General features: G+C 55.1%; 2 protein-coding genes across 4 annotated transcripts in view; one reads left to right on the top strand and one right to left on the bottom strand.

Moving 5' to 3' along the window:
* RPP21 (ribonuclease P subunit p21) overlaps positions 1-7,094 on the top strand; it is a 52,189-nt gene extending 45,095 nt beyond the window's left edge. Inside the window, exons 2-6 of the mRNA XM_083881778.1 lie at positions 4,389-4,450; positions 5,256-5,347; positions 5,885-5,967; positions 6,308-6,472; positions 7,003-7,094. Of these exons, the coding sequence (XP_083737904.1) occupies positions 4,394-4,450; positions 5,256-5,347; positions 5,885-5,967; positions 6,308-6,472; positions 7,003-7,022 (417 nt within the window). The 5' untranslated portion in view covers positions 4,389-4,393 and the 3' untranslated portion in view covers positions 7,023-7,094. The remainder of the gene's footprint in view (positions 1-4,388; positions 4,451-5,255; positions 5,348-5,884; positions 5,968-6,307; positions 6,473-7,002) is intronic.
* On the bottom strand, positions 7,059-15,778 carry GNL1 (G protein nucleolar 1 (putative); the record flags this gene model as incomplete). 3 transcript variants are annotated; one of them, XM_083881774.1, is made up of 12 exons in its annotated part: positions 7,059-7,322; positions 8,043-8,183; positions 9,063-9,207; positions 9,893-10,071; positions 10,644-10,850; positions 11,398-11,499; positions 12,192-12,384; positions 13,120-13,191; positions 13,846-13,997; positions 14,347-14,477; positions 15,266-15,392; positions 15,703-15,778. In XM_083881774.1, 12 exons carry the CDS (start codon positions 15,776-15,778, stop codon positions 7,138-7,140), a joined length of 1,710 nt encoding a protein of 569 aa, XP_083737900.1. In that variant the 3' UTR covers positions 7,059-7,137. The 3 variants fall into 3 exon arrangements, with proteins under 3 accessions (XP_083737900.1, XP_083737902.1, XP_083737901.1); XM_083881776.1 differs by lacking the exon at positions 9,063-9,207; XM_083881775.1 differs by lacking the exons at positions 7,059-7,322; positions 9,063-9,207 and having other exon boundaries at positions 7,881-8,183.
* Between the last annotated feature and the right edge of the window lies 1 nt (position 15,779).

Below are 15,779 nucleotides of genomic sequence, written 5' to 3'. Positions count from 1 at the left end.
AAAATGGGAAAATATCACAAAAAAATGGGAAAAAATCACCAAAAAATTAAAAAAAAAAAAAAAAAAAAAAAGGGGGGGGGGGGGGGGAATCACCAAAAAAAAAGAGGGAAAAATTACACCCAAAAAGTGGAGGAAAAGTCACCAAAAATAGGGGAAAAAAATCACCAAAAAATAAGGAAAAAATCATCAAAAAATGGGGAAAAAGTTACAAAAAAATGGAGGAAAAAAAATCACAAAAAATGGGGAAAAATCACCCAAAAAATGGGGAAAAAATCACAAAAAAATGAGGAAAAAAAAATCCCCAAAAATGGAGAAAAATCACCAAAAAAAGGTTAAAAATCACCAAAAAAAGGTAAAAAATCACAAAAAAAAAGGTGAAAAATCTCCCAAAAAATTGGTGAAAAATCTCCAAAAAAAAAAAAGAGTAAAAAATCACTCCAAAAATATGGAAAAAATCCGAAGAATGGGGCGGGGAGACACAAAAAAATCCCGATTATTTTGTTCCCGTGGGCGGCGCAGCCAAAACAAAGTTTTGTCATTTCCCAAAAATGCGGCCGGGCCGGGGGGGGGGAGGGGCCGCCAGGGGCACCTTTGGGTGCGGCCGGGCACGTGCCCCGGCACGTGAGGGGGGAGGGGACACCCCAAAACCGCCCTCGGGGGGGGCAGAATGGCCTGGAAAATATCCGGGATTTATAGCGAAAAATATCCGGAATTTATCCCCAAAATGCTCGAAATTTATCCCCAAAATATCCGAAATTTATCAAAAAAATTACCAGAAATTTATCCAAAAAATATCCGAAATTCACCCAAAATTCGCCCCAAAAATACCCGAAATTCATCCCCAAAATGCCCGAAATTCATCCCAAAAAATACCCGAAATTTATCCCCAAAATATTCGAAATTTATCCCCAAAAATTCCTGAAATTTACCAAAAAAAAATCCCAAATTCATCCCCAAAAATATCCCAAAATTTACCCCAAAAAAATCCCAAAATTTACCCAAAAAATATCCCAAATTTATCCCCCAAAATACCCAAAATTTACCAAAAAAATACCCGAAATTCATCCCCAAAATTACCCGAAATTTATCCCCAAAAATACCCGAAATTCTCCCCAAAAATCCCCAAAATTCATCCCCAAAATTTTCTCCAAAATTCCCTCAATTCCTCCCAAAATCCCCAAATTTCAGCCCAAAATCCACCCAGACCCCCAAATTTGAGCCCAAATTCCACCCAAATCCCCAAATTTCACCTCAAATCCCCAAATCTCCCCCCAAACCCCCAAATTTAACCCAAATCTGCCCCCAAACCCTCAAATTTCACCCCCAAACCCCCAAATCCCCAAACCTTCCCCCCAAAACCCCCAAATTTCTCCCCAAATCTCCTCCAAAAGTCCCAAATCCCACCCAAACCCCCAAATCTCCCCCCAAAACCCCCAAATTTCCCTCCAAATCCCCCAATTTTAACCCCTTAACCCCCAAACCCCCCAAACACCCAATTTCCCCCCAAACCCCCCCAGATCCCCAAATCTCCCCCCAAAAATCCCCAAATTTCACCCCCAGATCCCCAAATTTCACCCCAAATCCCCAAATCTACCCCCAAAATCCCCAAATTTAACCCTTTAACCCCCAAATCTTCCCCCAAATCTTCCTCCAAACCCCCCAAATCCCCCTCAAACCCCCAAATTAAACCCATTAACCCCCAAATCTCCCTCCAAAACCCCCAATTTTAACCCCTTAAACCCCGAACCCCCAATTTCCCCCCAAACCCCCACAAAGCCCCCAAATCTCCTCCCAAAAACCCCCAAATTTCCCCCCAAAACTCCCAAATCTGTCCCCAAACCCCCAAATTTGTCCCCCTAAACCCCAAATTTGTCCCCCTAAACCCCAAATTTAACCTCTAAACCCCAAATTTAACCTCTAAACCCCCAAATCCCAAGTGAAAATCCCCAAATTTTAACCCCTTAACCCCCCAAAACCCCCAAATTTAACCCCCAAACCCCCCCAAATTTAACCCCTTAACCCCCAAACCTCCCCCCAATTTTCTCTCCCAATCCCCCAATTTTAACCCCTTAACCCTCAAATCCCACCCAAAATCCCTCCCAAAAAAAAAAAAAAATCCCAAATTTAACCCTTTAACCCCCAAATCCCACTCCCAAAACCCCCCCAAATTTAACCCTTTAATCCCCAATCCTCACCTGCACCTGCCGACTCTCCTCCTCCTCACCGCCGTCACCGTCCCGGCTTTGTCCCTTTTGTCCCTCTGGGTGTCCCCAACATCCCCAGGGGTGTCCCCAATGTCCCCTTTAGTGTCCCCAGGGGTGTCCCCAATGTCCCCAATGTCCCCCGCCAGTCTCCGCACAATCCGCGCCTCCACCGCCAGCGCCACCGCCGTGCGGAGCCTCCCGGGGGGACACGGGCGGTGACAGCGGGGACAGGCCGGGGACAGCCCTGGGGACACCCCAGGGGACACTGGGGACGTTGGGGACAGGAGGCAGCGGCGGCAGCAGCTGTGCTCGCACGGCAGCAGGACCGGGTCTCGAACCGGCGACCCGCAGCGCGGACAGAGAGTGGCCCGGGCCAGGAGAGCCAGAGAGCCCCGGGATGGGGACAGCGACGGGGGCATGGGGACAGGGGACAGGGGACAGGGGACAGGGGACAGGGGACACACAGGAGACAGACAGGGGACACACAGGGGACACACAGGGGGAGAGACAGGGGACAGAGCAGGGACAGAGCAGGGATAGAGAAGAGGACAAGGATGGCACCGCTGGGACAGCGATGGGACAGGAATGGGGACAGGGGGTGGCACCGCTGGGGACAGGAATTGGGCCGGAGGTGGGACAGGGGTGGCACTGATGGGACAGGGAGGGGACAAAGCTGGGAGAGGCGGGGACAGGGGTGGGACAGGTGGTGGCACCGCTGGGGCAAGGAGGGGACAGGGATGGGACAGGGGGGGGGACAGGGATGGGGACAAGAAAGGGACAGGGCGGGGACAAGGCTGGGACAGGGGTGGGGACAGAGATGGGACACAGGTGACACTGATGGGAAAAGGCCGGGACAGAAATGGGACAGGGAGGGGACAGGGGTGGGGACAGGAAGGGGACGCAGATGGGACAGGGGTGGGACAGGGGGTGGCACTGATGGGACAGGGAGGGGACAAAACTGGGAGAGGCGGGGACAGGGATGGGACAGGTGGTGGCACCGCTGGGACAAGGAGGGGACAGGGAGGGGGATAGAGAGGGGACAGGGGTGGGACAGAGAGAGGACAGAGATGGGACACAGGTGACACTGATGGGACAGGGAGGGGACAGAAATGGGGACAGAGAGGACAGGGAGGGAACAAAGTTGGGACAGGGGGTGGCACTGATGGGGACAGGAAGGGGACAGGGAGGGGACAGGGGGTGGCACCGCTGGGACAGGTGGAGATAGGGGTGGGACAAGGATGGGACAGGGATGGGACAGAGCTGGGACAGGAGGGGACACAAGGGGGTGACACCAAAATTTGGAAATTTGGAGAATTTATGGACGAGAAAAAAAAAACCACCGGGGTCACACGGGGACATTTGGGGGAATTTTGGGGGATTTTTGGGGCCAGGGAGTGACACAAACACCGGGACAGGAGGGGACAGGGGGTGACACGGGCCCATCGGAATTCGGGGCCAGGGAGTGACACAGGGACAATTTGGGGACACGGAGCGACATCGGAATTTGGGACAGCGGGAATTGTCGGGGCGGGGCCGGGAGGGGCTCGGGGGTTTGGGGATTTGGGGATTTGGGGATTTGGGGACACGGAATGTGGGGACGGGGAGGGGACACAGGGACAGGAGGGGCCTAAAAATTGTCCCCAAAGGGTCCCCAAAAATGTCCCCAAAAAAGGAGGAAAAGAGTCCCCAAAACTGCCCTAAAAAGGTCCAAAAAATCCCCCCCAAAAGGTCCAAAAAAATCCCTCAAAAAGATCCCAAAAAATCTCCCAAAAAGCCCCAAAAAATCCCCAAAGGGTCCCCAACAATGTCCTCAAATGGGGGGTGGAAGTCCCCAAAAATGTCCCCAAAAAAGGGGGAAATTCCCAAAAATGTCCCCAAAAAATGTCCCCAAAAAAAGGGGGAAGTTCCCCAAAAATGTCCCAAAAAAAGGAGGACGTTCCCAAAAAAATGTCCCCCAAAAAATGTCCCCAAAAAAGGGAGGAGTTCCCCAAAAATGTCCCCAAAAAGTCCCTAAAAAAGTCCCCAAAAATGCCCCCCCAAAGTGGGCGGAGTCTCCAAGCAAAGCCACGCCCACTTTCCAGCCCACAGTGAGTGACGTAATGCCATATTTAGGCCACGCCCACCCGCTGGAGAACTGACCAATGGGAAGGCTCGGTCACGCCCATGTGGGCGGGGTCAGCCCAGACAAGATGGCGGCGCCCGTGAGGGACCGGGAGGCGCTGCAGAGGCTGAATTACGTTTTCCAGGTGAGAAAAACCCCAAAATAACCCGAAATTCCACCAAAATTACCCAAAATTCTGTAAATTAATTAAAGGTTTTGAAATTTCCCGAAAAAATTCCGGAAAAAATCATCAAAAAAGGCGCCAAAACGCGTCAAAATTCCGTCAAAAATCACCTTAAATACCCTCAAAATTTTCTCCCAAATCGTTCTAAAATCCCCTAAAAATCCTCTCAAAAATCCCCTCAAAAATCCCCTCAAACCTTCCCAAAAGTCCTCAAGAAAAAAACCCCCCAAAATCCCAAAAAATTACTCGAAAATCTCCGAAAAAAATCCCTGAAAAAAATCTCCCCAAAATCCCTCAAAACCCCCCAAAAATCCCAACAAAAAAAATCCCTAAAAAATCCCCAAAAAACCTCATAACCCCCAAATTCCCCAAAAACCCCCAAATTCCCCCAAATTCCCCCCAAATTTCCCCCCAAATTTCTCTCGATTTTCCCCAAATTTCCCCCGAAAATCCCCAAAAACCTTCAAAACCCCCCCAAAATCCCAACAAAAAAACCCCTAAAAAATCTCAAAAAATCCCCAAAAAATCTCACAACCCCCAAACCCCCAAATTCCCCAAATTTCCCCAAATTTCCCCAAAATCCCCCCAAATTTCTCTTGATTTTCCCCAAATTTCCCCCGAAAATCCCCAATTTTTCCCCAAAACCCCCAACAAAAAAACCCTAAAAAATCCCAAAAAATCCCCAAAAAATCCTACAACCCCCAAATTCCCCCCAAACCCCCAAATTCCCCCAAATTTCCTCAAAAATCCCATTTTTCCCCCCCAGATCTCCCAGTGGGTGCTCCCCCTGTCCCCGGGGCTGTCGCGGTTTTTCGGCAGCGCCCAAAGAGCCACGGCCCGGAGACTCGTCCTCAGGATGTGACAATTGGGGAATTTGGGGGGATTTGGGGATTTTTGGGGGTTTTGGGGGTTTGGGAGGTTTAGGGGATTTTTTGAGATTTTTTGGGGATTTTTTGGGGGGCATTTTGGGGGGGTTTGGGGGGATTTTTACAGATTTTTTTCTTTTTTTTTTAGTTTTTTTGGGATTTTTTGGGGGAAATTTTGGGGATTTTGGTGGGATTTTGGGGGATTTTTGAGGATTTTATGGGGGATAATTTTTTTTTTTTAATTTATTTTTTGGGGCATTTTATGGGGGGTTTTGGGGAGAATTTGGGGATTTTTTTTTTTTAATTTTATGGGGGATTTTTGGGGGCATTTTGGGGGCATTTTGGGTATTTTGGGGCGATTTTGGATATTTTGTGGTGTTTCTTGGCTATTTTGTGGTGTTTTTTAGGTATTTTGGGGTGATTTTGGGGTATTTAGAGGTGATTTTGAGATATTTTGTGGTGTTTTTTGTATATTTTGTGCTGTTTTTTGGGTATTTTGTGGTGATTTTGTGTATTTTGTGTCCCCCAGGGCCCCGTCGGTGAAGCGCCGCCTTTGCCGTCGCTGCTGCTCCGTCCTGGTGCCCGGACACGGCGCCGGGGTCCGGCTCAGGGGTGAGGTCTGGGGGGATTTTGGGGGATTTTGGGTTTTTTTGGGGAGATTTTGGGGTTTTTTGGGGAAATTTGGGGTTTTGGGAGAAAATTGGGGAGGTTTTGGGGGGGTTTTGAGGGGATTTTAGGGGAATTTGGGGGGATTTGGGGGGACTTTGGGACAATTTGGGGGGATTTTGGGAGGATTTGGGGGTTCTGGGAGGGATTTTGGGAGGAATTTGGGGTTTTGGGGAAAATTTGGGGGGTTTTGAGGGGAATTTTGGGCAGATTTTGTACATTTTTTGTCATTCTTGACTCATTTGTGGGCGTGTCCATGTGTGACCCCGCCCCTGCCCCGCCCCAGGGCGTGGCCAGCCCCGCCTCACCCTGCGCTGTCTGTGCTGTGGCCGCTGCCGGCGCTTCCTGTGCCCCCCCGAGCCACGCCCACCCCGGACACGCCCACCTGAGCCACACCCACCTGAGCCACACCCACAGGAGACACGCCCACCCACCCAGGACACGCCCACAGGTCAGTGAAGGGGCGGAGCCAAAACCAAATAAGGGAATGTGGGCGTGGCCAACATCAGGGTGAGAAAAACCATATAAGGGAATGTGGGCGGGGCTAAACACCAATTAAGGAAATGTGGGCATGGCTTCAAAAGAGGCGGAGCTAAGTCCAAATATGGTGGTGGGTGGGGCTAAGTCCATATAAGGAGAGGTGGGTGTGGCCAAGGGAGGGGGTGTGGCTAAATGAGGGATTGTGGGCAGGGCCAAACCTAAATAAGGAAATGTGGGTGGGGCTAAACCTAAACCATGTAAATATAAGCGTGGCCAAACAAAAAACAAGTGAATGTGGGCGGGGCTAAACCCAAATAAGGAAATGTGGGTGTGGCTAAAGACAAATAAGGGAATGTGGGTGGAGCTAAACCTAAATAAGGGGATGTGGGTGGGGCTAAACTCCAAATAAGGGAATGTGGGTGGGGCTTTTAAAAAAATGTGGGTGGGCTAAACCCATATAAGGAAAAGTGGGTGTGGCCTAACAATGACATCACTCCGCAGGTCCCACCCCCGCGCTCTGATTGGCCCCAACATGACCATATCCAACCAATCACCTCTGCAGAAATAAACATTTTTATTTTTTACTCCGAACATTCCCGCGCTCCGATTGGCCGGCGGACCGGAAGTGGGCGTGGCTCAGCACTCGTCCTCTCCCAGCAGAGCAAAGGGGTTGTGGGCGGGGCTGGGAGGGGGCGTGGCCTCCTCTGACTCCGCCCCCTCGTCCTCGGAGGTGGAGCCTTCGCTGGGCAGGGCTGGAGGAGAGGCCACGCCCCCTGTCATGGCCACCATGGCCGCGGTGTCGGGGTGGAGCTTCCAGTGATCTGGGGGTGGGTATATGCAAATTAGGGGGCGGGACCAAAAGGCAAGAGACACGGTTATGCAAATTAGGGGGTGGGGCCACAAAAATTGGGGGATTTGGGGTAATTTTGATGGGATTTTTTTTGGAATTTGGGAGATTTTGGGGGATTTTTTGGGAATTTGGGTAATTTGGGTGATTTTTTTTGGGATTTGGGTCAATTTTTGGGAATTTGGGGGGATTTCAGGTGATTTTCTGGGAATTTGGGATGATTTTTTGGGGGAAGATTTTAGGGGGTTTTGGGTGATTTTATTGGGAATTTGAGGGGATTTTTTTTTGGAATTTGGGGAGATTTTTTTGGGAGGATTTGGAGAGAAGGGCTCAGAGCCCCCAAACCCCCCTAAAACTCTCCCAAATCCCCCAAAACTTCCCAAATTTTGTTTCTTTTGTACCTTTTTTCTGTGTAAACCCCAGGCGGGTCATGCAGAAACGCAGCCGCCATTTTGAGCAAAGCCTCAAAAATCCCAAAAAATCCCCCAAAACTCTCCCAAAACTGCCCAAATTTGTCTTCTTTTGATCCCTAACCCCTCCAAATCCCCAATTTTGGGTGTTTTGGTACTTTTTTGCAGGAAATACCCCAGGTGGGTCATGCAGAGGCGCAGCCGCCATTTTGAACAAAGCCCCAAAACCCCAAAAATCACCCAAAAATCGCCCAAAACTCCCCAAATTTGGTGTTTTTTTGTACCTTTTTTCTCTGTGAAGCCCGGGGGGGTGAGGCAGAGGCGCAGCCGCCCCTCGGCCGCCATCCTGAGCAGCCCATTGGCCGCCCGGGCCACGTCGTTCCGAGCTGCCCGAGCTGTTTTGTAGCCTCTTTTCTCTGCCCAGGCTGGGGAAAAAACGGCAGAAAAATCGATTAAAAATAGCAGAAAAATGGGTCAAAAGTTGAGGGGAAATGGGGGGAAATTGGGGGAAAATTGGGGAAAAAAATCAGGGGAAAAATGACGAAAATTGGGAGAAAATTGGGGAAAAAATTGGGGACAAAATTCCCAATATCGGGAGAAAATTGGGGAAAAAAATCTCAAAAATCAGGGGGAAATTGGGGAAAAATTTAGGGGGAATTAGGAAAAAATTGGGGAAAAAATCAGGGGAAAATTTCCAAAATATTGGGAGAAAATTGGGGAAAAAAATCTCAAAAATTAGGGGGAAAATCAGTGGGGAATTGGGGAAAAAATTAGGGGGATATTGGGGAAAAAAGTCGGAAAAAATTCCAAAAATCAGAGGGAAAATCAGGGGGAAATTGGGGAAAAAAATCAGGGAAAAAAATCTAGGAAAAAATTGCCCAAATTGGGAGAAAATTGGGGAAAAAAATCTCCCCAAAATCCCCATTAAAAAACCCTCAAAAATCCCCCAACTCCCCTCAAAAAATGCCCCAAAATCCCCTAAAAAAACACCCAAAATGCCCCAAACCTCCATAAAAAATCCCCCCAAATGCCCCAAACCCCCCAAATTTCTGGAATTCTCCCCAAAATCTCCATTAAAAAAATTCCCAAAATATCCCAAAACTTTCCCAAACCACCCCAAAATCCTCATTAAAACCCCCTCAAAAATCCCCCAAAATTCCCTAAAAAATCCCACAAAATGCCCCAAATCCCCCTAAAAAAATCCCCAAAATGCCCCAAACTTCCCTAAAAAATCCCACAAAATGCCCCAAACACCCCCAAACTCCCAAAATTCCCTAAAAATCTCCAAAATTTTGTCTCCCCACCCTCGCAGAGGTCCCAGGCCGTCCATCGGGGGCCGCTGGGGGGGCGGAGCTGCAGGAGGGGGGGCAGGGCCAGGCGGGACCCCAAAAACCCCACGGCGGAGTAGGGGTCCTGCAGCTGGGCGATGGGGTACACCCCTGCCAGGACCTGTCACAGAATAAAAACATGGGGTACAGCCCTGCCAGGACCTGGGAGAGAGGAAAAACACGGGGTACAGCCCTGCCAGGACCTGGGAGAGAGAGAAATAATGGGGTACAGCCCTGCCAGGACCTGGGAGAGAGAGAAATAATGGGGTACAGCCCTGCCAGGACCTGGGAGAGAGGAAAAACATGGGGTACAGCCCTGCCAGGACCTGTAACACAATAAAAACATGGGGTACAGCCCTGCCAGGACCTGGGAGAGAGAGAAATAATGGGGTACAGCCCTGCCAGGACCTGTGGGGAGAGAAAATAACCCAGAGTAGAGGTCCTGCAGCTGGGCTATGGGGTACATCCCTGCCAGGACCTGGGAGAGAGGGAAAACATGGGGTACAGCCCTGCCAGGACCTGTGGGGAGAGAAATAATGGGGTACAGCCCTGCCAGGACCTGTGGGGAGGGAAATAATGGGGTACAGCCCTGCCAGGACCTGGGAGAGAGAGAAATAATGGGGTACACCCCTGACAGGACCTGTGGGGACAGAGACAATGGGGTACAGCCCTGCCAGGACCTTTAGGGTCACACCTGGGGGTCTCAGGTCTCACCTGTAGCTCAGGTGGGGCCCGGGAGGGGAACACCAGCCCCGGGCAGGGTTGGGGCGGGGTCAGGGTCACACCTGGCAGGGGTGGGGTCTCACCTGTAGCTCAGGTGGGGCCCGGGAGGGGAACACCAGCCCCGGGCAGTCGCACAGTCGCACCTGGCCCGTCAGGTAATGGGTCTGGAAGTAGCGGGTGCGGCCGGGGGCGCGGGACACGCCCACAGCGCTGCGGCCCAGCAGAGCGTTCAGCACTGAGGATTTACCTGCGTTGGGCAGACCTGGGGGCGGGGCACACCTGGGGTGAGCCACGCCCACATGGGACACACCCAGACTGAGCCACGCCCACCCGGGACACACCCACAGTGGGACATGCCCATATAAACCACACCCACAATGAGCCACACCCACACGGGACACACCCACTGTGGGGCACACCCACCTGGGACACACCCACAGTGACCACATCCATGACCACACCCAAGATTCCACACCCACTGACCACACCCCTATCACATTTCCCTGACCACACCTACAGATGGCCACACCCACACTGACCACACCTGTAGCCACATTCATGACCACACCCACTGACCACACCCACACTGGCCACACCCCAACTACCACACCCATTACCACACCCCTACTGACCACACCCCCACTGACCACACCCCCACTGACCACACCCCCACTGACCACACCCCCACTGACCACACCTGTGACCATACCCCACTGACCACGCCCCCACTGACCACGCCCCCACTGACCACCCCACTGACCACACCTGTGACCATACCACACTGACCACGCCCCCACTGACCACGCCCCCACTGACCACGCCCCCCAGGCTCACCCACACATCCCAGGGTGAGCACTCCGTGCCGGTACCGCTCCCATTGCCGGGGCAGGGCCACGCCCCCGGCCACGCCCTCCTCATCCTCATCATCCTCAGGCTCCGCCCCTTCCTGGGGCTCCTCCTCCTCCTCATCGTCATCATCATCGTCCCCCAGGGGGCGCCGCTCCGCCCGCTCCAGCCGCGCCCGCCACGCGCTCAGGTCCACTGGGGACATTGGGGACATCAGGGGACACCACAGAGACATTGGGGACCCCCCAAATCCCTCATGGACCCCTCTGTCCCCTCCCCACTGACTTTGAATTCCCCCAAACCCCTTGGAGACCCCCCAAACCCCCTCAGGGACCTCCCAAAACCCCTCAAGGACCCCTCATGGACCTCCTAAATCCCTCCCAAACCCCTCAGGGACCCCTCTGAGCCCCTCCCAACCCATCTGAAACCCCCCAAATCCACCCCAAATCCCCTCAGGGACCCCCCAAACCCCCTCAGGGACTCCCCAGACCCCTCTGGGACCCCTCAAATCCCCCCCAAATCCCTCCGGGACCCCCCAAAAACCCTCAGGGATCCCTCAGGGACCCCCCAAATCCCCTCAGAGGCCCCTCAAATCCCCTCAGGGACTCTGAAGACCCCCTAAATCCCCCCCAAACCCCTCAAGGACCCCCTGAAACCCCTCAGGGACCCCCCAAACCCCCTTTGAGCCCCCCAAACCCCTCAGGGACCCTCCAAACCCCCCTCAGGCCCCCTCCCCGTGTACCGGCGCCCCCCACGATGTCCTGGCAGGCCTCCAGCAGCAGTCGGGGTCCCAGGGCCCGGCTCCAGCGTCCCCCCTTCCTCTTCCTCGGCTTCTTCTGCAGCCCTGGGGGGCACCGGGGGGGTGAGGACCCCAAAAAATGCACCGGGGATGCCAAATTCTCCCCGTGCCATCCTGAAACTCCTCAAATTGCACCTCAAACCCTCCAAAATCTTTTAATTTCACATCAAAACTGCCCTGAAACACCTTAGTGTGACCCCAAACCCACCAAATCCACCCGAAACCCCCCAAATCCACCCGAAACCCCCCTCAAATCCCCCCCAAACCCCTCAATGTCACCCCAACCCCCCCAAATCCCTCCCAAATCCACCCCAAACCTCCCAATCCTCCACAAAATCTACCCAAGTGCCCCCAAATTCCTCCATGTCTCCCCAAATCCCCCCAATTCCACCCCAAGCCCCCCCAAAATCCCCCCAAAAACTCTCCCTAACCCCCCCCAAACCCCCCCAAAATCCCCCCAAATCCCCTCAATGTCACCCCAAACCCCTCAATGTCACTCCAAAACCCCCCAAACCCCCTCAATGTCACCCCAAAACCCCTCAATGTCACCCCAAACCCCCCAATTCCTCCTCAAACCCCCCAATTCCTCCCCAAACCCCCCAATTCCTCCTCAAACCCCCCAATTCCTCCCCAAACCCCTCAATGTCACCCCAAAACCCCTGAATGTCCCCCCAAACCCCCCCCAAATCCCTCCAAACCCCTCAATGTGCCCCCAAACCCCCCTGTCCCCCCGTTACCGTGGGCGGGCCCGGCGGGGGCGGTGCTGAAGGGAACCACCCGCGTGGTGTCCCCAAAGCGTCCCCTGAGCAGGTGACACCAGGCCACGGCCACCTCGGGCGGGGTCAGGTCCACCTTGTTGAGGATCAGGATGAGCCCCTTCCCCAATTCCTGCGTCACGTGGGTGGCCAGGGCCGGGGGGACGCTCAGGGCCTGGGGACAGGGGACAGTCAGGGGACATGGGGACAGTCAGGGGACATGGGGACAGTCAGGGGACACTCAGGGATGGGGGGACATGGGGACAGTGAGGGGACAGTGAAGGACAGGGGGGACATGGGGGGACATGGGGACAGTGAGGGGACAGTGAGGGGACAGGGGGACAGTGAGGGGACAGTGAGGGGACATGGGGACAGTGAGGGGACAGTGAGGGGACAGGGGGACAGTGAGGGGACAGTGAGGGGACATGGGGACAGTGAGGGGACAGTGAGGGGACAGGGGGACAGTGAGGGACAGGGGGACAATGAGGGACATGGGGACAGTCAGGGCATGGGGGGACATGGGGACAGTGAGAGGACACTGAGAGCCTGGGGGACACGGGGACAGTGAGGGGACAGTGAGGGCAGTGAGGGCTTGGGGGGACATGGGGACACTCAGGGCCTGGGGGGACATGGGGACACGTGTCCCTAGGTGTCCCAGGTGTATTTTAGGTGTCCCCAGGTGTATTTCAGATGTCCCCAAGTGTATTTTGGGTGTCCCCAGGTGTATTTTGGGTGTCCCCAGGTGTCCCCAGATATATTTTTGTGTGTTCCCAGGTGTCCCCCAAGTGTCCCAGGTGTATTTTAAGGTCCCCAGGTGTATTTTGGGTGTCCCAGGTGTGTCCCCAGGTGTATTGTGAGGGTCCCCAGGTGTGTTTCAGGCTCCCCAGGTGTCCCCAGGTGTCCCCTGTACCGGGTGCCGGGCGTCAGCGATCAGCAGGACGATGTCGGACATCTCCAGCACCCGCCACAGCTGCCGCCACGTCTGGGGACACCGGGGACAGGATTGGCATTGTCACCTCTGCCCGGTGTCCCCGGTGTCCCCAAACCCCCTTAACTCCCCCTTCCGTGTCCCCTTTCCTGTCCCCAGTGTCCCCAAACCCCCCCCAATGTCCCCAAACCCCTCCCAGTGTCCCCAGTGTCCCCAAACCGCCCTTAACTCCCCCTCCCACGTCCCACTCAGTGTCCCCAATGTCCCCAGACCCCTCCCAGTGTCCCCAAACCCCTCCCAGTGTCCCCAGACCCCTCCCAGTGTCCCCAGACCCCTCTCAGTGTCCCCAAACCCCTCCCAGTGTCCCCAGTGTCCCCAAACCGCCCTTAACTCCCCCCCCACGTCCCACTCAGTGTCCCCAATGTCCCCAGACCCCTCCCAGTGTCCCCAGACCCCTCCCAGTGTCCCCAAACCCCTCCCAGTGTCCCCAAACCCCTCCCAGTGTCCCCAAAACCCTCCCAGTGTCCCCAGACCCCTCCCAGTGTCCCCAAACCCCTCCCAGTGTCCCCAAATCCCCTCCCAGTGTCCCCAAACCCTCCCAGTGTCCCCAAATCCCCTCCCAGTGTCCCCCAAACCCCTCCCAGTGTCCCCAAACCCCTCCCAGTGTCCCCAGACCCCTCCCAATGTCCCCAGTGTCCCCAGTGTCACCTCGAGGTTGTGCTCGAAGGGGGCCAGCCCCGTGCTGTCCCCGCTGTCCCCGAGGCCCCTCAGGAAGTCCCCAAACGCCGCCTCCTCCCGTTCCCGCAGCTCCTCGGGGCTCATCCCGAAACTCCAGGGGGGGCGCCGGGGGAAATCCAGCCCTGGGGGCACACGGGGGTCACTCAGGGTCACTCAGGGTCACCCAGGGGTCACTCGGGGGGGTTTGTCCCTCCCTTGGGCGGCTTGAGGCCTCCCAGTGGTCAGTTCATTCATTGTAGGGGTCATTTTGTCCTTCCAGTGGTCATTTTATAGATCCTAGTGGTCATTTCATCCCTCCCAGTGGTCACTTCATTCATTCTAGTGGTCACTTTGTCCTTCCAATGGTCATTTCACCCCTCCCAGTGGCCATTTAATCCCTCCCAGTGACCACTCTCTCCTCAATGACCCCTCCCCTGTCTCAGTGGTCACTCCCCTGTCCCCGTGGTCACTCCTAGTGGTCACCCATCTGACCGTGGCCGTAGACAGAGTCGGGGTCCAGCTCCAGGGCGCTCTCGGGCAGCTCCTCCAGCGGCTCCTCCTGGGCCCGGCGCCGGCTCCGCTCCAGGGCCTCGGCCCGCGGCCCCCCCAGCTGCAGCCGGAACCTGGGGGGTCATCGGGGTCACCGGGGGTCACCTGGGGCTGGCCGGACACCCCTGGGGTCATCTGGGGCTGACTGGACACTGCCAGGGTCACCCAGTCCTGGCCTTTTCCCTTATCCCAGACCGAATCCAGGCCGGGTTTTTCCTTATCCCGGGTGGAATCCAGGCCGGGTTTTCCCTTATCCCAGACCGAATCCAGTCCGGGTTTTCCCTTATCCCGGGTGGAATCCAGGCCGGGTTTTCCCTTATTCCAGGTGAAATCCAGGCCGGGTTTTCCCTTATCCCACATGAAATCCAGCCCGGGTTTTCCCTTATCCCAGACTGAATCCAGACCGGGTTTTTCCTCATCCCAAACCGAATCCAGGCCGGGTTTTCCCCCATCCCAAACCCAGTCCATTTTTTTCCCCCCATTCTGGATTCTGTGCCTGATCCAGTCCAGGTTTACGGCCATCCCAGAGTCCAGCCCCAATCCAGTCCGGGTTTTCTTTCATATTCCGGATCCCAGCTAAAATCCATCCCGGGTTTTTCCCTGGCTTTTAATTCCATCTTAAATTTTAATTCCATCTTAAATCCAGTCTTAAACCCATTCCCAATCCCACCCAAATCCAGTCCAGGCTTTCCCCCATTCCCAAATCCAGTCCAGCCTTTTCCCCATTCCCCATCCCACCCTAATTCCAGTCCGGGCTTTCCCCCACTCCCAATCCCATCCCAAATCCACTCCAGCCTTTCCCCCATTCCCATTCCCACCCCAATCCCCGGTGTTTTCCCCATTCCCGGTGGATCCCCGGTACCTGTTGGGGTCGTGTCTCCGGGGGGGTCCCGCGGGCTCGGCTGGGGGGTCCCCGGGGGGGCCATCGCTGCCCCTCTCGCGGCTCCCGCTGCGGCTGCCGGGGCCCGGGGCCGGCCCGGCCGGGGCATCTGTGGACACCGGGGATGGTCAGGGGAACAGGGGATGGGGTCACATCCCCAGGGTTAAATCCTGGGGTCTCATCCTGGGGTCCCACCGCAAGGTCCTCAGTCACCATCCCGGGAATTCCAGCCCCCATCCCCCGGGGCTCCCAGCCCTCACTCCCGGGGCTCCCAGCCCCCATTCCCGGGGGTCTCTCCCCCCATTCCCGGGGGTCTCTCCCCTCACTCCCGGGGCTCCCAGCCCCCATTCCCGGGGGTCTCTCCCCCCATTCCCGGGGGTCTCTCCCCTCACCTCCGGCGCCCCCAGCCCCTCTCTCACCGCCCCGTTTCCGCTCCCGCCGGTCCCGGAGCTGCTGTTTTTTCCTCTTGGCGCTGAACGGGAGTTTGCGGGGCATG

The sequence above is a fragment of the Zosterops lateralis genome (genome assembly GCF_965231275.1).
Source record: "Zosterops lateralis genome assembly, chromosome: 35".
NCBI lineage: Eukaryota > Metazoa > Chordata > Aves > Passeriformes > Zosteropidae > Zosterops > Zosterops lateralis.
Note: the sequence above shows the minus strand (reverse complement) of the source record. Positions and strands in the feature narration are given on the sequence as shown.